Source organism: Erithacus rubecula (assembly GCF_903797595.1).
Source record: "Erithacus rubecula genome assembly, chromosome: 2".
Classification (NCBI taxonomy): domain Eukaryota; kingdom Metazoa; phylum Chordata; class Aves; order Passeriformes; family Muscicapidae; genus Erithacus; species Erithacus rubecula.
The window spans coordinates 13,516,209-13,537,611 of record NC_136685.1 but is presented as its reverse complement, the minus strand read 5'-3'; the positions used below and the strand labels follow the sequence as shown (position 1 = coordinate 13,537,611).

The 21,403-nt window shown below is 36.6% G+C and overlaps 1 protein-coding gene across 2 annotated transcripts in view; it reads left to right on the top strand.

The window, feature by feature from the left end:
- Positions 1 to 21,403, top strand: part of GREB1 (growth regulating estrogen receptor binding 1) — an 83,845-nt gene that overhangs the window by 23,497 nt on the left and 38,945 nt on the right. Inside the window, exons 2-8 of one of the 2 annotated variants that reach the window (XM_079330149.1) lie at positions 5,480 to 5,636; positions 9,545 to 9,670; positions 10,358 to 10,534; positions 17,081 to 17,263; positions 17,543 to 17,686; positions 18,967 to 19,092; positions 20,722 to 20,844. In XM_079330149.1, coding sequence (XP_079186275.1) covers positions 5,480 to 5,636; positions 9,545 to 9,670; positions 10,358 to 10,534; positions 17,081 to 17,263; positions 17,543 to 17,686; positions 18,967 to 19,092; positions 20,722 to 20,844 — 1,036 coding nt within the window. Of the gene's footprint in view, positions 1 to 5,474; positions 5,637 to 9,544; positions 9,671 to 10,357; positions 10,535 to 17,080; positions 17,264 to 17,542; positions 17,687 to 18,966; positions 19,093 to 20,721; positions 20,845 to 21,403 lie in introns of both variants that reach the window. The other variant, XM_079330148.1, reaches the window with a different exon arrangement.

The window sequence follows — 21,403 nt, the reverse complement described above, 5'->3', positions numbered from 1 at the left end:
AAAAAAAAAAGAAAAAAAGAAAAGAAAAAAAACCCTTGACACCTTTCAATCTGTGCTCTTGTTCCAACATGCTGTTGCTTGGAAACATGAGTCAGGGGAGGAAATCATCTCACTGTTGATGCAGGAGAAAATCCCTGTCTGTAGTCAGCCAGATTTTCAAAATCAAAAGAAGCCCTCAGATAAAAATTAAAAGCAAACAGAAAATAAAAAGAAGTGTAGAGAGATCTGAGTAGCCTTGTTACAGTATATTCATTTTATGGAAACTGCAGCAGAATTGTTCTTGGCTGTGTAAAGGTGGTAGGATTAAGTTCTCTATGACCTGTCATCAACCTTAATCAGTCTCTGTGTTTCATCATGAGCTACTATCCAAATTTTTTTGGAAACCATTAAATTTAATTTGGGCTGGTCTTTAGATAACATTTCTCATATAAGTCCACAAGGCATACAGAAGTTCTAAGATCTGGTAAAAGAGCATGAGCTAGAATTTCTGGCAGAGGTAAATGTAGTTTTATTTAAAGGTTTTATGTTGCATTTAAAATGTAATGGGCCAAATGGGGTCTATTGAACTGCCAAACTTTAGTCATATATGAAACACAGAATGGCTGGAGACTTCTCATCCATGTGACAGCTTTACTGCCAAGGAATAAATTACTTCACTGAAGAAGTGGATTTCAATCAACAATCCATAAGTGACTACTGATTATATTCTTGTTGATATTTGTAGAGATGGGCTCCACGGGGGATTGTAATTTCATTTCTCAGCATCTTTTGAAGCTTGAAATTTTATCTTTCTGGGTAAGACTAACAGAAGAAAATCAAACCATTGTTGAAGATTACAGTGAAAATAATTTTGGGAAAATGTTGGACTGGAAATAATCTCAAATGAAGTGTTGTTTCCCATGCTCCAGTATTATATAATAAACATCAGTCTTCTGAGCCCTTTTTTCCTCTCTCTTACTGCCAAGTCAGTCTGGCAGAATAGTGAGGAAACAGATTTGACTTCCAGAAACTAGTATTTTTCTCAGAAACTGGCAGTAATCCACCTCTTTACAATGCTTTTAGGTAGCTTTGTATTGACAGATGAAAAGCTTTGTAAATTACTTCTACAAGTGATAATTTTGTGGTACATGAACAGCTAAGTTTATTTCTGGAAGAATAATTTTTAATTTGTCATTGCCCGTGTGGGCTACAGCTGTATTACTGAATGAAACAATTGAAGGAGAGATTTCTGTGTGCCAGAAATCAATTTTCTGTTGTAATGTGTTGGCATAGCTCTGGTGCTTGTGCTCCCTCTCTTCTGCAGTTCCTAGACACACTTCAGGAGTCACGATGGACCAGTGATTGTTCCCAAAGCACATTTTGGATGGAGTAACCTCATTTTGAGGCTAGTAGTAGAGATATAATCTATAATATTATATTGGGTCTCATGAGGCTGAATATCAGAGTGTCTTTTAGTTCTCCTGAATCAAGAATTTTATATAACCTGAGGGAATAGATTTTATGTAACCTGTGTATGTATTTTATGTAACACAGTATCGCTTCTACGTGTGACAGAAACTAATATAGGAGATAAAAAATAATTTATTATTCCAAATCCAAAGCTGCAGAAAACACTAATTACAGATAGCTTAATGGAAATAAAAGAGTAAATGGTGATGTTTCAAGGTTGGACTGAATCCATGAGGAGTGTTTTGCAGGATGTATCACTAACATTGAAGAGAATCAGTTTTGTGCTCTCCCCAAATTTATTTTTCTTCTTATAGTTATATTTACATACAAATCCCTAGCCTAAGATTTCTTTCTTCTCAGATTGTTGTTTTTAATAGAGTTTATAAAGAATCACTAGAGACTTTACTGAACTTCACAAATATTAATGGATTTTGGGTGTTACTGGACGACTTATGTTCAAAGGGCAAAAGGATCACACAATTTTTCTGATACTATTCTGTTAACAAATTGTTAACCTGAAGTAAATAATACTTTCTCCCTCCTCACAGAAAAAAATTATCAGATAGCCTTTTATATACCTAAATCCATGTCCATGCAAACAAATCCTTTATTTCTATGCAAGCTTCCTTTTGTCATAGTGATACTAAATTCCGTTGGAGAGCATGAGAACATCTTTCTATTCTCCTTTTAGAAATGATACAATAGAAATTACTCTGTTAAACTATTTCAAAGGAATGAAAGCTGGCTGCTCATACCTGGAAAACATATTCACTGTTATACAGAAATAATGACAGGATTAATAAAGTAGCGGTGTCGATTCTATTGTGTAATACAAAAAACTTGCAAATTAATATGAAACATTCTCACCTGCAATAATTTGTAAGTTGTATCTAAGGCTGAATTTCTTAGTAACCAACTAGATCTTCCTAATTTCCTTTTAAAAACCTAATTACCTTGATTTTTTTTTTTTTTTTTTTAATCAACATAACACACCCACACATACTCTTTAGTTTCCTCTGTTTCTGCTGAGGGCAGGCTGTATTTATCAGTCTATTTCAATGGGAGTTGTTATAAACCCTGGATTACTTCACAGGCTCATAGCAGGTTTTCTTAAAGCCTGGCTAGTTCAACTGCAGTTGAACTTGAAGTTGACTGTGTACGTGACAGACATTAACCCTTAAGAGGGTCCCCGTTTTTCTTAATCACATAGTCTCTGTTTACCCCTGAAATGCTGACAGTTCCTTATTTGGAGTTTGAGATGTTCCTTTCAGTGACTAACAAACTTTTACTCACATTTTCAGATGCTTGGACTTAGCATGTCTCTTTGCCAGCATTATTCATGGGTTTCTAAGGCATTGGCCTGACCTGCTTCATTTGTATCTGCAAATTTTTATTAGGTTCCCAAATTACTCAGTGTTTTCTTGTCTTTTTATCGTGCTTTTATGAGGCTCTTCCAAGTCCTGCTCTTTGCCTTTTCCCCCTCTTTATAGTGGCAAGTATTTTCCTCTGCATGTTCTCCATGGAAACTGACCATGTGATAGGGAGTTGCCCTTGGATTTATCAGTAGATGGGGTCGAGGGCCATCCTTCTGTGTCTGTGTGTGTGGGTTTTTTTAGCAGATCTGGCCACCATCTATGTGCATGGCTTGGACTTTCACAAGCATTTGAAAGTTTCGCCTGTGGCATCCAGTGCTCTCTAAGAGAAACATAAATTAGGGCTGGGAGTGCTGAGTTCATTGAAGCAGGGACATAGGACTCAGCTTTTGACTGACTCCTGGTGCCACGGAGTCAGCAATTGGCAATTCAGATACCACAGTCTGAGCAGCTCTAAAGAAAAGAGGGGATGATGACTCTTGTTTAGCTAGTGGGAAACAATTTCTCCTTTGCTTGCTTTAGAGAAGTAATTTCTCTTGCAATTGAGAGCTAGTGGGACTCTGAACAGCAGAGACTGGTGCTGGCAAAAAAAGCTCCTGTAATGCCCATTTTCCAGTTCCAGTGGTGTGCATTTGATGATGAAAAACGGCTTAAAAATATTTATCTGCAAAATAGGTTTGTAATTGTGTTTACATTGACTGTATGATCACAACTACCTGAGAGCTTACAAATCCAGAAAGGATATTTTTGTTTCTTTTTACCAATGCATTCACAAAATTAAATTAGCTGCCTAACAGACAAAGACACATTCTTGTGTTGCAAAGGATTCCAAAACCCACCTCTTTTACAAATAATAATATCTTAACTGATGCCTTATCTGATTCCTTATCATGATATCATGTTGACAAAATGCTGGTTTCTGCCATCCTCAGGATTAAATACAGGGCTTCTCTTCTGACCACTCGTGGGCTCCATAAATCCTCAGCAAGCATTCAGCATTGAATATAATTCTTTTCAGAGCTGACCTGGGGTTTCCTGCATATATCTTTCCTAAAGCTTGTTAAGGACATTACTGATGTCAGGCTTTCCTCATTGTCTTGAGCTGCCTTTGGTGTAGGGGGAAGCAGTACTCAAAAGGAGCCAGAGGGTTCCTGTCAGTCTGGGATGCTTTCTGTGTTGGAAGAGAAGATGTAGCCTGATTTCTGTATTAGCAGTGAACATCTATAATAGGCTTTGCAGCTTCCCATTTACCCTTTACCAAATGGATACATCAGTACTATTCAGTGCAATTTCTTGTTTGATTTTGTGTATATGCACAAATATTTTGTCGGTAGTGTCTTCTTTTAGTCTAAATAATTTTCTTCAATACCACCTCCATTGTTTTATAGTTCTCATTATGGTTCTATTAGTACTGTGTGTATCTATTATAGCAATGTTATGTCATGTAGTACTAGCTGTACTTTATACAGCATTAACACAATACAAACAAGTACACTAAAATATGATTATATATGTAAAATATGCTTTACCAAGTCATAAAAAGATATCAAAATCAACAAGTTTGTATGTTGTTCCCTTCACAGCCCGTTTTTTCCATGACAAGCAGTATGCAGTTTCACAGTGGTTTTGCTACAGGGTGCTTCCCAACAGGCTGATTTCCCAAGCAGCAGCCAGTGCGAGGAGGGGCTGTTCAGTGTTTAGGAATTACTGCCACAAACAGGAAGCGTTTCATGCTTTCTATTCACAGTTACTTGAGGAGGGAGAGGGTGTGGGGCCCAGGGCAAGAGCTACTTTGTAATAGGGAAAGAAAGCTGACATGGCTTTTGGTTACACCAGTCCATTGTGCTCTCTGTGGAAAGTAGGCGTCAGTTAAGTCCATGGAATATTCAGCTGGAATAGACTCCCTGCTCGATGACAGAATGAATAAATTACATGGTCTCACTAAAAGTAAAGTCCTAATAAATAAGTGAATGCAGTATCAATGCATGTGGATGGATACTGTTTCATTCTTTAAAAAAAAAAAAAGCAAAAAAAAAAAAGCTGTGTTTTACAAGGAAAAATACTGTTTCAGGTGAAAAGTAAAAGTTACATTTCACCATCTCTGGGTTACAGCAATGCTGCATTATTTATGAGGCAGCACCTCTAAAAGATGTGTTGAACTGCTTTAGCCAGTGTTCAGCCATGATGGACCATGAAAGATAAATACACAGAAGTGTGCTATTGCCCAGGTCATTTATTCTGTTCAAATAGCTTAAAACTGAAAGGTTGTTTAACAATAAATTGCTGACTATTGAAAATGCATCTCAATTGCTATATAAATCAGGAATTACTTGAATCAGATTTCTAGTCACTTTTTCAAGAAGGTGCCAAAGCTTGCTGCCTTTCTGCTGAATTACAGAAAGCTGTTACTTTTAGATAACTTCCTGTAATTTACCAGCAGGATCTGCTCAGTGACTGCTGCAGACAATGTTCTTTGCCTTTCTTTGTGGACAGTGAAGCATTTCTCTTCACCATGAGAAACATTGAGCATGGCATCAGCATGCAGTGATTGAGTTCTAAGTGCTTAAATTATAATATCTTTCTTTTTTTTTTTTTTTTTTTTCCCTCTTCTTGTCTCTTTTAAAATTTTTTTTTTTTTTTTTTTTTTTTTAGGGAAGATGGGAAATTCTTATGCTGGCCAGCTCAAGACAACACGGTTTGAAGAAGTGCTGCATAATTCTATTGAGGCCTCTCTCCGCTCAAACAACTTAGTTCCCAGACCAATCTTTTCTCAGTTGTATTTGGAAGCTGAACAGCAACTATCATCACTGGAAGGTAGGAAAAAAAATGGAATCTCTATTTTTGTCAAAGTCTATTTGACAAAATAGCTATTTCTATTTGCTCAGCCATGGCTCAGCATACACATTTTAAATCACAATATAGATAAATATAAGTTTTCATTTGGATTTTTTATATGAACTGCAAATATATAAGTATTAGAATTGGATTAAAAATACAAACTGCACTGTTTTTTACTTTGAAAAAAATTAAACAACTTGCTTGGATTCATCTATACACATAAATTGAAGTGCTAGGAATTGTTCTGTTACATTTGTGGAGAAGTTTTTGGAGATTTGGAACATAAATCTGTTATCCTATAATTTAGAATATACTGCTGAAAGTCACACAGTAAATGATAGAAAACCCATAACAGATTTATAAAACACATATGCTAAGACTGATTTTCGATGTGCATAAATACAGCAGAAATATTTTTTAGCTTTTGGGATGGTTTATAATTACTTCAGGCATAATATTTGTAGTTATTTTGTGGTTTCAAAGGTAAAAATTTAGGATGTGTATCTCTCACAAGCCCTGCACAAGTTGGTATTTAACACATAGGACTTCTCACTGAATTTGTGTGTTTACAGAAGCCTGCTTTCTCAGTAAGACACAGTCTAAATGAGCTGTATGGATCTGATAAGCAAACCATGATGCAGTTTGGTGTTTGGTGTCTGCTCTTTGTAGTGCTCTCATGGTTTCCAGTGAGTTTACTGGTGTGTGCATAACATTGGCATGGTGGTGTAAGGTTGTGTTTAATAATTTGGTTATTTAGTAATTTCTGTCAAGAGGGTGGAGTTTCATGTCTTTTGTCCACCTCTACTTTCTCTGTCATGCTTTGCTGCAGTTACAGTGAGAAATGCATAAAGGTCCACAGTAACACACTCATGCATACAAAATCAGGCCAAGGAGTAGTAACAGATAAAAGTATTTTGCCCAGATTCAAGTCTTTGCTATTGCCTCACAGTGACAGGTGTGAATATTTATTGAAAAAAAAAATCTGCTCACACAGAATTGGTAATTTCATATTTTTTCCCCTTTTTTTGCTAATATAGGACAAAATAATGCATATACATTAATTGTTTAACTATATGTGCTGCTTATTCCCTGCACAAAGTGATCCTTCTATCAAACCCTTTCATAAAGATTTAATAAACTTCCACTGCAGCTGTGATGTCACAAAATTGATTATGACATCAGTTGGGAAAGATGCCACAGGAGCAGATTCATTGTTCAGGAACAATAGTGCAATTTCACACACTGTAGTTTCTTTTTTTCTTTCAAGACTTGCAAAGAACTTTGCAAACCTTGAGGGGGTGATTCTGTGTTCATTGTAGATAATGGAAATAGAATTGAAGTGTAATTAAAAGTCTCATAACAGCCTGACAGAGAGCATTCCTTTAATGAAAGTTTCAGACAAGGGGAAGTCTGAAGGGACCTGTAATAGAGTGCCTCCTAGGTTGTTCCTCAGGTGGAAGAGGTCTTCAAGCTGCTCTTATGTACTGCAGCCTTGTCAGAAATTGAATCTTCCACTTCTGGCTACATGAATCCCTGTGCTCTGAGGGCCAGGAGGCACCTGAATCAGAGAGAAATCCTTGGGGTCTTGTGCATTGCTAATGAAACCCTTTACAGTGGCAGCAGCTCATGCTTGAGTACTTTCTCTTTTACTCTTTCCACTTTTGAACTGAAAATGCTGTAACTCTTATTTCTTAGTCCCACTTCCATTTTCTGTTTCTTTCTTCTATCACCTGTTATGGTTGAACAAACCTCATGATTCACCTCTGTTCAAAACGGAAATAAAACACATCCTGCCCTGTTCACTTCGTTTAGCCATACATTCTCATTTTCTCCCTTTACATGAATTTTGCCACATTTGGATCATCCTCTGTGCTAATTTAATACATAAACCCAGCAAAAGAAAAAAGAACATTGGCAATTTTTCTTTTCCTTAGTTAGATTTTTTGCTGGTTATCAAGCTGGGATGGCTCAGCAAAGGCTCCATTAAGTGGGAAGGAAGGAGGAAAGGGAGGAAGGGAGGAAGGAAGGAATTTTTTGTCTAGGGGCAATGGGGAGGAGAATTAGACTCAGCCCTTTTGCATTGCATTTGTATGTAAGTCAAAGTTTTGTCATATCACATAATTTTACTTAAATAGCATAGATGAAAAGTTTCACTTTTCCCTTCATTCAACTGTAGCATTTTTGTCTTTAGACTATGTCCTTAAAACACTCGTGTTTGGTGTTCTGTTCTTAGTTGTGTGCATGGGACTGGAGCCTAATGTACAGAGTTCAAAAGTAGACATGCCTTCAAATCCTCTTCTAGATTGGACTGTAAATCTTAATGACCTTGACAGATAAATGTTCAGACTCCAGACTTACTTTCTCCTCCCTAGTTCTCATTTCTCCTATAGTAATTGTCTAACTGATTGTACAATAATTTGTCAATAAAATAAAAGGATATTCTGAGGAGGGTCATAGGAAAGAAAAGAGAAATCCTTGATGATATCCTATGAGATTCTAAGTCCTTAATCTGAAATCAATTAAGCAAAGAGAGTATGTCCAGTTGAGACTGGACTTTGGAGGATGACTGCACTGCTTCACTTCTTTTCTGTTTCAAATCTAAAACCTGGATCAACAGAGTAATGTCAGTGCCTAACTGCTCTTTTCCCTGCCCAAGTACAAGCAACTATTCAGCTTCCTGCTGGTCCTCCTGCAGCTCTTCACCACCCAATTTTGCCAGTGGAAGCTCTTGTGTTTGCTGCAGGTGTGTCCCTACAGACACCTAGAAGCCTACAAGACTAAGATGTAAATACCACTGGGTTCACTTAGCACTTCTGCACTGTTTCTCTTGTATGTAAAATATTCCTCAGTCCTAGAAGTCTGTAAAAGTGTTTTCCCCTTTTACCACTTATTTGCTCTCCTCTGCTTGCCACATTTGTCCCATTTGAGTGTATCTGAGCCATAAGAGTGGATGAAGCCATTGGCCAGAATATTTAACTGGAGCTGTTGCATCATGCATGAAAAAAACATTGTCCTTTGGGTGGAGAGAAGGAAAGAGGCAGTGTCTAGTTGAAGGAGTGAAACACTCAGGAATAAAGCCCTCTAAACACACCTAACACATTCCAAAAATTGAAGCTTACATCAGGTATTGCTCTCCAGTATTCAGTACTGCCTCCATGGGTCCTCCTGGACTAGCACAGTCCAAGCACAGGCTGGTGTGAATCATCTGTCCTTGACACTGTGCAGTGTCAGAGCATTACTTGGAGCTCTGGATTCTGGCAGGAGACAGACAGGCTGAGAATTAGGTGTTCTTGTCATGGCACGATCTGTGGTGAAACTAGTTTCAAGCAGGAACTGTTCTTTCAATGTCCTGTACAAAACCAAGGACATGGTCAATACCTAATTAACAAATTCTGTACTTGGACTGTACCCAGGACATTCTAAAGTGGCAACAAGTAATGCTACTTGTTGACTGTTAATATTATAAGCAAAGGATACAGCTACACTGGTTTGATCAGCAAGAATTTAAACATTAGAAGATAGTACCCTAAAAATTGTGGACTTATCTTAAAATAATGTGATTTTAAAAATTAATAACTTGAGGATTCTTTATATTTGTCCTTTTGGACTTTCTCAGGTGCAGTTAAGTCATACTTTTGAACTTCTTTTGGACAGAAACTAACATCCTTATTGTCTTGGTGAAAGATATTCCATCATAAGCATGACTGGAAGTTGGAGCTCTAAGGAACAACAACTATCAGGAGTTGGCAACAGTAAATTCATTGTCAAGAGGAGAGAATCCAGTTTGCTGTAATACTTTCTGTAACTGGGTCACCCTGTTCACTCACTAGTTTGTTGCCAACGTTTTCAATTGTCCAAGACATTTATGCTATGATAATTTGCAGCAGGCAGCAGAGCAGATAATGAGGAAGAAGAAGAGGAAGAGGATGAAGAAGAAGGCTCAGAATCAAGTAGTCCTCCTGTTTCCTACCAGATGAAGCCTCCCCCAGAAGGATGTTGCACTACTGATGGTAAGAGTACAAATTGTGCTGTCAGGAGCATTTGCCCTACTGAAAAGGGTAGAATTTGGGCTATTTCCCCTATGATTTGTCAGAATGAGATAATCTATATGATGGAGAAATCCTAAAAATGTCAGTGTTCATTACCTGTCTGATAAAGCTGGATTGCTCTCAGTTGCTCCTCTATTTGACAGGGTCTGTGTTCAATGTCAGAAAAGCATTTGTAGTGGAATGCCTGGCACAAGGACAGAACTTCTGTTCTCTTAGGAAATGCTTTTAAGATGTTGAGCTTGCAGGCATGGCATTTGCTAAAATGAATGTGATAATTCTTACTGCTTTATCACCACTCTTTTCTGTTTAAAGTGTATCTTATTCTCTGAAGCTGTAAAAAATATTTGAAAACCCAGGAAAAGCTGGTGAAATTCACCAGATTTTGAGAACTATTTTCTCTGTTTTTGAATGTCTGACCTAAGTTATGATGATAGTCCATAAATATGTAAGTTACAAACTACCACCAGGAGAAACTTCATTGTACATTTTCAAATTTTTGTTTGTTTATGGCTGAGCAAAATGCAAGGAAGAAAATTAGAGGGCAAGACTTTGTTTTTCATTAAAAATATGGGAAGTCCTTTAATGAAGATAATTGTGAGTAGGAAACAAAAACATCTTGTCAACTTAAGTTGAATTGATTTTTTCTAGGTTTCTGCCAGGCTGGTAAAGATTTGAGACTGGTTTCAATTTCCAATGAACATATTGAGGTGCCATCTGGATTTTTACTTGTTGGTGCAAAGTCACCAAATTTACCTGATCACCTGTTAGTGTGTGCTGTGGATAAAAGGTTCCTGCCAGATGACAACGGGCGCAATGCCCTGTTGGGTAAGTTCTGACTGCAGTAAGTGGATTCTTCTGTGGCTTCAATTAATTAATTAACTAACTTTTAAATAAATTTTAATTAATTAACTTTTTGAGTTCAGCAGATCTTATTTCTAGCCCACATCTACAGTAATGCACAAGAAGATAACAAGCCAGAGCTGGCTGTGTTTGCTTTGGAAAGATACAGAGTGATCCACTTCATTAGAGATGCTTCATCACTTTCTGTCCATGAGTCCAAGGCTAAAGTCATTATTTGACTGGTGCATGTCCTGGTTGCTGGAACTGAACATCTGGTAACAGGACTGGTTGAACTGCTGCCTGTGTCTGTTTTAGCTTTCCAAATACAGATGTGTACAGACTGTAGGCCTGTGAAGTGGAAATTTCAGGCTCTTATATACATGTAAACAGTTTAATGATAGTCTAGACTACAAAAAATTACCTGTCAATTTAACTATTTGAGATAGGGATGATATTCTCCACTATGTTTGAACATCAGCCTGGGTTTTGGATCCTAACCTATAACTTTTTACTCTCATCACAATATAAATAAACATGAGTGATTATAAGTTGTAATTTTTTCTATATGTTTAGTCAATCCATCTTGTGTGTTTGAAAAATACTCTTAGGAGGATGCTTCAATTTATTGTGTGTAATCTACATAAAAGTTTAACTTCTGACATAAAAATAGGGCCTTCTATCTATTTTTATTATAGTCTGTCTGATTAACTTCATTAACTTCATCCAAATCAAGACAAATAGGGAAGATCTCCAATCATGTGAATTAATTAAGTGAATATTAATGTTATTAAAATTGAATATTTTTATATTGGGTAAGGTGGTGCATAATTGGAGGGGGAACTAATTTTGCAGATACTCTCAGGTTTGTATATATTATTTTCATAGTTAACAAAAAAAATATGATGAATCATATATTTGTGCACCAGTCTGAGCTTTGAATAGCAGAAGGAAAACATTTCCCAAGAATTTTAAGAGGTTTTTTCACAAACATTGAGGAATATGGCATGAACTCAATTGTTATCTCAGTTTGAGCAGCTCTTCAAGGCATTTGGGTTGACAGTGGAGTGTGAAGGTGCATAATGTGATTCTATGTACAGTAATTTATTTTCCTATGTGATCTTGTAGAGTTGGATTGGTCACAGTGCATTTGACCAGTGATTGTAAAAGAATTAGGAGGCTTGTAAATCACCCACATGTTGTCATTTTAAAGATAAAGACAGGAATGTTGTACCACTCAAGTCATTCAGTGTTAGCACTATTAACAACTTAAGCTCCTTAGGCTGTTAGCAGAGAGGAAGTAGTGTATTTGTTAATTGCGTGCTAAACAAGAACAGAAAAAGGCAACAGGAACGTAATTGGGAGGGGTTTATACTACTTGCATCCTCAGTTTGCTTATTTAATACATTTTAGCTTCCTGATACCATTTAAATGCTTATTTTTTCACTGTTGTTACACACTTAAACCCCAGTAAAAACAGTACCATGTTTTCTGCAGAGAATTCTAGTAACTCTGTAGTATGAGTTTTATGTATTCTACAACAAGCTTAAATATAAATGAACTTATGTATTTTAAGATCTGAAGTCACCGCCTTCAGGTGGAGATAAAGGTGGAAGTGGAGATAAAATAATGTTTCTGGTCCCTAATCTAATAAAAAAAGTATCATAATACATAATTTAATAAAAAAATCATACTAACATGAGCATAGTATACTATTTTTACAGTGGATCATACTGTGGATAGAAATTATTGTTTGATTCAGGTTTTCATAGGTCAGTGCAAGTCAAATGGGAAATAAAATTAGAAGCAGACATGAGTAGCCTTATGGTTTCAGACACATAGTGGGATAAAAACCAGAACCATCATTGCTCTAACTATTCAATTAATGTAGCACAGTGATCTCTGTCTGGCAGTAGATTTAAATCGAAAACATGTCATAAGAAGAAAGGAAACTATTTAGTGTCTTCCTTTGCAAGATAGCACAAAAACCTTATTTTTGATATTCTGAGTTTAGGCAATACTCTGTCAAACATGTTGGCCTTTTGAAACAGCATGGAAAGTGGTCCCTTCAAGCCTTTGTAATTTAGAGGGAAATTGAATTGTATTAATTTTGAATTTAAATTAGCTGTCATGAGTCAGAGTATATCCCACACTTTTAGTAAGGATTTGTAACCCTTCAACATCACTGGGGTTTTTTTGCAAAATTTCATGCTTTTTCCTCTGAATATACTGTATTTTTGTAAGGCTGCTGTTACTCACTACTGTTGACTTTCTTCAAAAGAGTTTATTTAAAGAGAGAAGACACCGACAAGTCACCCAATAGTTTCCTGGTTTCTTATGGTCTGCTGCATTATGTGTGTGAAGCTGCCTGTGGATTGCACAGAAAAAAACCCAGGAAATATCTCAGTAGTTTTAGGGCCAGATTTTGACTTATGATCTTGTTCCCATTTGGGGCTGTTGCTATTTCTCTAGGGCATGTGCCATTTTACTGATAATGCTACAAAGTTGTCCTGTCATCAAAACAGATGTGCTTGTGCTTTGAAAGTCATTTCTGTTGGAGGTTGTTTTGTTTTTTAGTTTTTACAATTGATTTATTATTCCATAGGAAGAAAACATCAACAGTTTCTGGACTATATTTTTGACAAGGAAAATATTTTCTGTCTCGAGGCATATTCCTCATATGATTCTGTTAATCATGTTAGATCACAGGTTTAACTGCTTTGTAAAACAGATTCAAGTTTTTGCCTTTATTAAGTGTTTCTTAGGTTTTATGCAGTCTAAAGGAATGCTTAGATGGAGGAAGTGACCAGTGATAGTGAGATATTTATTGTTTCCTAATTAAAGCAGAAAACATGTATCACTCCCAAAGGTTTTTTTCCTTTTCTTGTTTTTTTTTTTTTCTACTTCTCACTCTTCAGGGGAGTCTCTCATGATAAACTAAGCAGCTATTCACCCATCATTCTCCAAAAGACCAAACAGCTGCCTACTTTCCTAGCAGGGAACAAGAAATCCGTTTTTTTCCCCATGGGTCTCTGAGGTCAGAATGACAGAGGAAAAGATTAGTTTGCTTGCATTGTAAGCTGTATGTAAGATGAAAACATTGGAGTATAAGATACTGTGACTGCTTCTTATAAATATGCAATGATCTATTGGGCTTTTGCAACAGTGCTCCGTTTCCATACAATGGAGCTCTCCAGCTTGATCATATTGATTTTATTCATTTCTTAAACTTAGGACTTCAGTCTTCAAACAAAATGGTACTGAGTAGGTGGGAAAATCATGGAGCATTGTCAGTGTTTGTGTGTCTTTTTCTGTGAGTAGAAATGAAAAGAAGAAATACTTGTGGTCAAAAGTTGAAAGTATAATAATTCCCTGTTTGAGCAAGCTGCAAACTTTCCACCAAAATATTAATGTTAATTAAAAACCTGCTACTCATTTAAAAGAGAAACAATAAGAAAATTTTCTGCCACTTTATGAAAGATTTGATTATGAAACATCAAATGGATGTCCTTCCATTCTGAACTCTTCTCTTTATCCCTACCACAAGCTCACTGTTGATGCAAAGGAACCATTTTTATCAGTGAGAAGGTAGGTCAGGTTTCATAACCCTTTGGTCCTTCTTCAGCCTGCAAGGTCGCTGCTGTGGAAGAGCTTTTTAAATCATGGACAATTGATCAATGTGATGTGAGCAAATCCAAGCAAATGCATATGATAAATCACAGATACAATCAAACACCTTCTGATTAAACAAACTTCAGAGGGGAACAGCCTTTAGTCACAACTGAACTGAGCTTGGTGTGAACCAGTGACCGAAAGGTGAAAGGCTTTTAGCCCCTAAACTCCAGGCATTGATTTCTAATTCTCTTGTGAGATCAATCCCATGACATAGATATATTGAGTCACCTTATGGCTGCCCCAACTCCCCTGACCTTTGTCCTCCCTATAATGTATGGAAGAATATTTAATGCAGCTTGTTTATGAAACAAGCTGTCCCCTCTGTCAGCTGCTGCCTTGGGCCATGGCATGAGCAGGGCATTCAGAGGAGGATGATGAAATACTTGGGTTCTCAGTGTTGCTCAATCTGCCACACAAAATACTCTGAGCAGGGGTGGCAGAGCCCTGCAATGAGGAATGACTGACCAGCATTTTATTGCACTGGTGCTATAAGAGCATGCTGTGTTCTATCTGTGGTGCCAGGGCTGAGCTGCAATAATTAAGCAATGGCTGTCACCAAAGACTGTCAGAGGGAATGGGATGGAAAAGGCAGGAGCTTGCAAGAAAGGACTGGGTCTCACTCAGAGGGGCTGGAGCAACTTAAGGTGAAAGATGATAATTTGACTTAAAGGAAAATTAAAAAAAAACAGCTTATAAAATGTCCTCCAAAGGCTTTTCAAAACAAGTGGACTATTTAGATCTGTTTAATCTTTACTAGGTCTTACCTGTGTATGACATAGAGTGTAAACTTATTTCCCAGTATATGATGCTGAGTTAAGAACAGGTGATTGGGCAAAAGGTTTTTTTCAGGTAAAAGTTATTGCTATCCGGTTTGGACAAATGTAATTTACAAAAGTGATCTGAAAATCTGAAGTCCAAATGACATGATTTTGTGTCTACTGTCCAACTTGAATTGAACAAATACCTCAACATTTGGCTTTGTTGAGTTGCTTTGTCAAGACACTCAGCAGAGTCATAAAACCTAAAAAGTGTACTTTTGTAAAAAAACAAAGAGTAAATTTGAAAATATGTCTGGTCTTTCAAGTGGTAACAAGGCAAAAATTGCAGTGCTGCGAAGTTTTCATTTACTAGCAGAAGCATTTTTGATGATTTCTTAATCAGCATAAAATGCATGCAAACCCCACAGCTTTTGCCACATCCGTTCTAATTTTATTTCCTTTTGTTGTTGCTTTTATTGCAGCTACTCAAGGCTCTGTGATGTTAGACAGATGCTTTTGTGCTGACTGATATAACACAGAGGATTCTGCAGAGTCATGACTTGTCGTGATTTTATGAGTCACAATGACTTTTATCATCCTACTGACTAGGATCAGAGGGATAATAGGCAGCTTTCAATGGCTGTTAGCCACTTGTTCCCATGGATACCAGACCAATCTCCACATCAACTTTAGTTTTTAATAAATTCTTCTGAACCTTTTGAAAACTAATGGAAGTGCTCAGGGTGAAAACCAGGCAACAGGTGTTTACAGAGCATTATGCTTCAGTGCTTGTACTTTACAGAAAGAAAAAAGTGTTGACCTTTACTTTGTAAATTTAATTTGTTTGAGATATGTGATTGAAATAATGAATTTCATAAATGGGCCAAAATTTCATTTACCATATTATTGATTCTTTATTCAATTTTTTTCTTTTCAATGGTATTGTCCACTTTACATGTAATACATTTCCTTTATTTTTACCATGTTTCAATTCAGTGAATAGACCCTTTTCAATTCCTCTTATTAGACATAAAAATATGCATTACATATGATTAAAATGGTCATGTGTAGAGAACAGAGGAAAAAATTTCCATGGGCAAGATTATAATTTAATTGCTCAGTGTAGAATGAAAATAATAATAATGATAAATATTTTCAGATAGTTTCATGAGTATGATGGAAGATGAAAATGTCTTTAGAAATGCTTTGTAAAATGGACAAATAAGTGCAGAATCTTAAGGCAGCTGTGTGAGCAGTGCCCTTTATTTATGATGCACCATGAGGCCCTTGCTGAGGCTCAAGCTGTGTATCTCAGAATGAGAGGAAATGGCAGCATCCCTGGAAATGCCCCATCAAGCCTGAGTACAAAAAGCTTTACAGGGGAAGGACTATGTCTCTGTTGTGTCTATAAAGTTGCAGACACTTTGTTCCTGTAATCATAAATAGTTTCAACTGCTGTGAAGTGCTGACACAGTCCAGCTGTAATTTGACAAAGCTATTTTAAATTAATAGCCCAGGAGTGCTTTAGTATTTTCTCCTCTCTAAAATAGCATCTGTAGCAGGAACTTGGTATTTAAATATGTTTAGATCTATTTAAATATAGTAGGTTAAATATACTTAATTTCTTGAGGCTTAATTGCATGTTTCATTGAATTGAGTGAAGTGAAATTCAGTGAAATTGAATGATATGTCAATGAAAACTGAAAGAGAAGTGAAGCATGTACGTGATGTGGTATTGAATAGGGCTGGGGTTAAGCAATTGACTCGGTGCTCTTCAGTCAGAAACTTCATAGGTAGGTAATAAATAGGAATTGTGACCTTTTTCTATGGAAGAAAATGAAAAATATGGCCTGTTTTATTTGCTTCTTAGACATGAGGCTGTGTTTTTGCAGTCTGTTATCTGAAGTGCAATACACTTTCTGTACAAAGTGCAAATACATTTTTTGAGGAAAATGTTAATAAAAATTTCACTCTGTGAAGAAAAACCAACTAAAAACCCAAAACATAAATACAGCCTTTCCTCTGGAAAGATTCATGTTTGAATGTTATTAATAGTGACCCACCTATCTCACTGGACTATGTGTATTGTTTATTTTATCAGGCTTCTCTGGCAATTGTGTTGGCTGTGGCAAGAAGGGCTTCTGCTACTTTACAGAATTCTCAAACCACATTAATCTTAAACTGACCACTCAGCCTAAGAAACAGAAACACTTAAAGTATTATCTGGTCAGGAATGCACAGGGAGCTCTGACCAAAGGATCTGTAATCTGCTGGAAAGGGGCAGGTAAGATAATGAAGCTGTCCTGCTCGAGCTCTGGTTTTCATCACCCAAGCTCAGCCATCACGGGGGCTGGTGTCTGTGTAAAGCCTAGGAGAGATCATTTGAAAGGCTCTTTAAAGCCAGGTGACTGCTAGAGCAGCTGGAAAAGCCATTGTCTGAACTAATATGAGCCTGGCATGTCTGAAGACATCAGTTCCTTTATTCCAAGTGCAGCCTCTAAGCAATTCATGTGTGAAATTACCAGACAGATAAAGAAAGTTCTTTTTTTTTTTTTTCGTTAAGATTTCAGAGGCCGGCAATCTTCAAGCAGTACCTGCTCAAGCACCTTGTTCCAGTTGCCAGAAAGTTCAGGCCTCTCAGGAAGCACTTCCAGTGAGCCTCTCCCACCTGCAAATCCCAGTGCTCCAGCTGGGACTCAGCAAACAGGTACCTCTTGGCAAGGAAACTCACTGGGGTTAAAACACTTCCACTGCACTCTTCTGTGCTTGTGCATTTGGGTGCACTTGTGTGAAAGCAAAGGCAAACAAACAAGGAAGCCCAATAAAACAAGTTGAATAGAATTAGAGATCTATTACAAACAAAGAAAGCAATTATACTTTGAAGGCTTCTTGCTGTCCATTTATTCATGTCAGGTTTATGTATAAAAGGTTAGCAAATAGTAAATAGGTGTTCTGCAGCTTGCTCACAAGTCAAACCAAATCAAAACATTTTAAAAAAACCACTTATTTCTCAAGTGTTTTTCCAGCTGTCACTTGTCTGGTCACAGATAACAACTGCTACAGGATCCAGAGTAATTTTAGCTTTTTTTTGTCTGATCCAGTCTATTTTATATTATGACCAGGATCCTTTTCAAAACAGACATCATATGGTCATCGGCTTAAAAGTTTGTGAATTTTTTTCTTCTGCAGAGAAAAGTGACTTTAATATTAAAAAGCAAACTAATGGGCAGTATCTGTAACTTTCTTTGTATTAAAAATTGTTTCTGATACCTCTACTTTTCCATTAACTTGACATAAATGAAAGGTGATAGATTATAGAGGCTAGAGTGGTGTCTCTGAGCTTCTTCATAATGAAAACAGCACTACAGTGCCTTGTGACTATTACAGGTTTTTCCTGGGTTTTACACAGGGGAGATGAAGCACATCTGTGATGGTTATAATTCTATTCTCTGTGTGAGATAGAAGCCTGTTAAATACTCATGATCTGGAATGCTGATGCCCTTCCAGAACAAATCATCAATTTCTTTATGATAACAGATTACCTTTTTTTTTTTGTTTTTTCTTCAGATGTTACAAAAAAGCTACATTAATTACAAGCATGTTAGACTTGAGGACACCTCTTTTCTTTAATGCAGCATGGTTAAAAAATCTTAGAAAGATTGAGATGGAGACTTACTAAATTTTAAACATCTCTCTTTTGCCTGACTCTTGAGTAAACTTTATGTAAAAGCCAGGGTCATACAAAAAATCTGCAGTTTCTGACATATGCATTTAATTGAAGAATCAGATTTTGCCCAGGCACTTAATTGGCAGTAGGAGGTCTGAAATGGATTGCTTCATTCAGCACTGTATTCACTCTTGGGCAGATCCCAATGGCTGTATTAAAGTAAATGATGAAATGATTGGTTTATATCAGCTGAGGATCTTGACCTAGAAATGTTTAATGTAAATACTTTGTTGTTTTTTTTTTTTTTTTTTTCTTTTTAGCTGCAGCTGTAGATCACATCCCCTCAACAGCTGCATTCAGCTCAGCAGTTTATAATGGCAAGGAATCACCTAAACAGCAGTTGATGAAAAATAACCTTCCTGCTCTAACAAGACCTTCAGTGTTAGGTATTTGTATGGATTTGTTGTTTAATAACCCTAAACTCTATGTGTATAACAGAACATTGAACAAATTGTGTCATGATTGTAATTTTCTGAAAGAATAGAAATTACCATTCCCTTCCAAGTCTTTTCTGACCACAGTACTGTTTTCTGTATTAATTTCCAGGAAAAAAAAGTTCTTTATATGTTTTCAACCACAGTTTTGTTGCAGTTCATAATATGAATTGAATTTTTTCCTCATATTTATAGTTCATTAATTTAATAGCGACATGGACCAGATTCTGAACCCAGATTCTTCAATAATGTGTCAGTTTGCATCAATTTCACCAACAGATTTTGTGAAGGGAATTAAGAAATATTTATCAGTAATCAATCATAGGGTGATTCCTATTGCAGTTGTTATTGAACTGTTGCAGTTCACCTGGGGTTTAAGAGCTAGACTGTGGCAACTGGGTCCAAATTCAAGACAATGTCCTCACTGTAGCATTATTATTATGATTTTTTTGTTAATTGTTTTCTGTCACAAACGATGTCACTGGCTTGTTTAAGGAAGAAAATTAGTTTTCACTATGGCTGGAGACAAACTGTAGCTCTATTTTAGGATAAGTCTTCCCAAGTTTCCATGCTGGCATCTAAATTCTCTTCTCTGCCCATTCAGGCTCTTAATCTCTTTTTTCCATGCAGCAGCACATTATTGCTAATTCATTTCAGAAGGATTAATTTCACATATCAACATATCTGCAGGGAAGAGCACAGCATTGTCAAATAAAAAATCCTTTGTATTGCTCTAAGTATCTTGTGATTTTGTCCCAGCACCGTGCCAGAAAGCCAAGGGAAGGGATGAGCAGCACAGATGGCCAAAGGCTGCCCTCCCGTGGTAAAGTGGAAGGGACAAAGTCATTGGAAATCCATGTGTGAGGGTCTGCAAAAGAACAATCTCCCTCTAGATCTGAAGGTCTTGGGTTCATCTTTAATTTTAATAAATTTTTCAAAATGAAACCCACACTTCTTATGTGAAATTCTTATGTTGCCTCACATTTTATGTGGGACTATATATTCCACCAGGAAATACAGCCTTGGCAGGGTGAAGCAGTGTTAGGACCTCTGTGTGGTCATGTCCAGAAACACAAGTAGCTCCATCCTGCAAGTTTCTGAGCAATTCCTGGAGGAAAAATACTGTAAATGGGGAAATTGTTGAAAAGAACTCAGTTTTTTTATTGCTATTACTCTGAAACCCTTGAGAATATTATTTTTCAATAAGTTACATGTAACATTGTGCCATGTGTTCAGAAATAAAGGGAGGAAAATGCCCACATTATTGACTTCAAAATATTAATGCTTTTAAGGATTCTTAGTATGTTTCTTACTATACTTATACTGTATTTTTCATACTAGAGAGAAAGCATTGGTATAAGATAGGAAAATCTGGATAATTAAGAGTTTTCTGCCCCAGAAATTTCCAAGAAATTTAAGCAGGACACAACAAAATAAAACAAACCACACAAAATTATTATATTCATAGACTTGACCTTTTCTACAACCATGCTCGTTGAATACAGTCTATCAAAACTTATTGAATTACCATGTCCAAACCCATATATATATTTTATTCTAATATTTCTCTGAACCATTCAGGCTCATTAACAAATTCAGGGCCTCCAAAAAAGCGCCATAAAGGTTGGTCACCAGAGTCTCCATCATCCACTGAAACTTGGAACTTACAGCTCAATCCACAGGCTCCAAACAGAATTAAAAATGGTAAGCTATAACCAAAGTAATGATTTTGTTTCATTATTCAGAAAATAATGGGGGAAAGAGGCATTATTTTAAAGATACAGGCAGATTCATAGGAGACATTGCTCTGTGCTCACCTAGATGCTTTATTTCCATTGATTTGTTTTTGAGGCTCTGAGGCTAACTCTCCTTAAGTTCCAGTGACCAAGTCTTTTACAAATCCCATCAGACACCTGGGTCCATTTTCAGACACCAAAACACCTTTGGAATATTAAAATTAGTGTCATAACTCAGGTCCATAATAACATCACCATCCACTGTTTCAATAATTTGTCAGAATATTCTTGGCACTTAGATTTTGTGGTCTAGATACAGACAAGAATGACATGCAGTGAAATAAATCCAGTTTCCCCAAAATGGAGGAAACTTCTATTTCTTTTAATGTACTATGAAAATTACTGTACTTTCATGTACTATTAAATTATTTATTTTAATGTACTATTTTTTACATTAAAGTTACCATAAAGAGGTTATGCCTCAGCAAACACTGAATCTTATTCTTTTCTTTCTCCTTATAGCAATA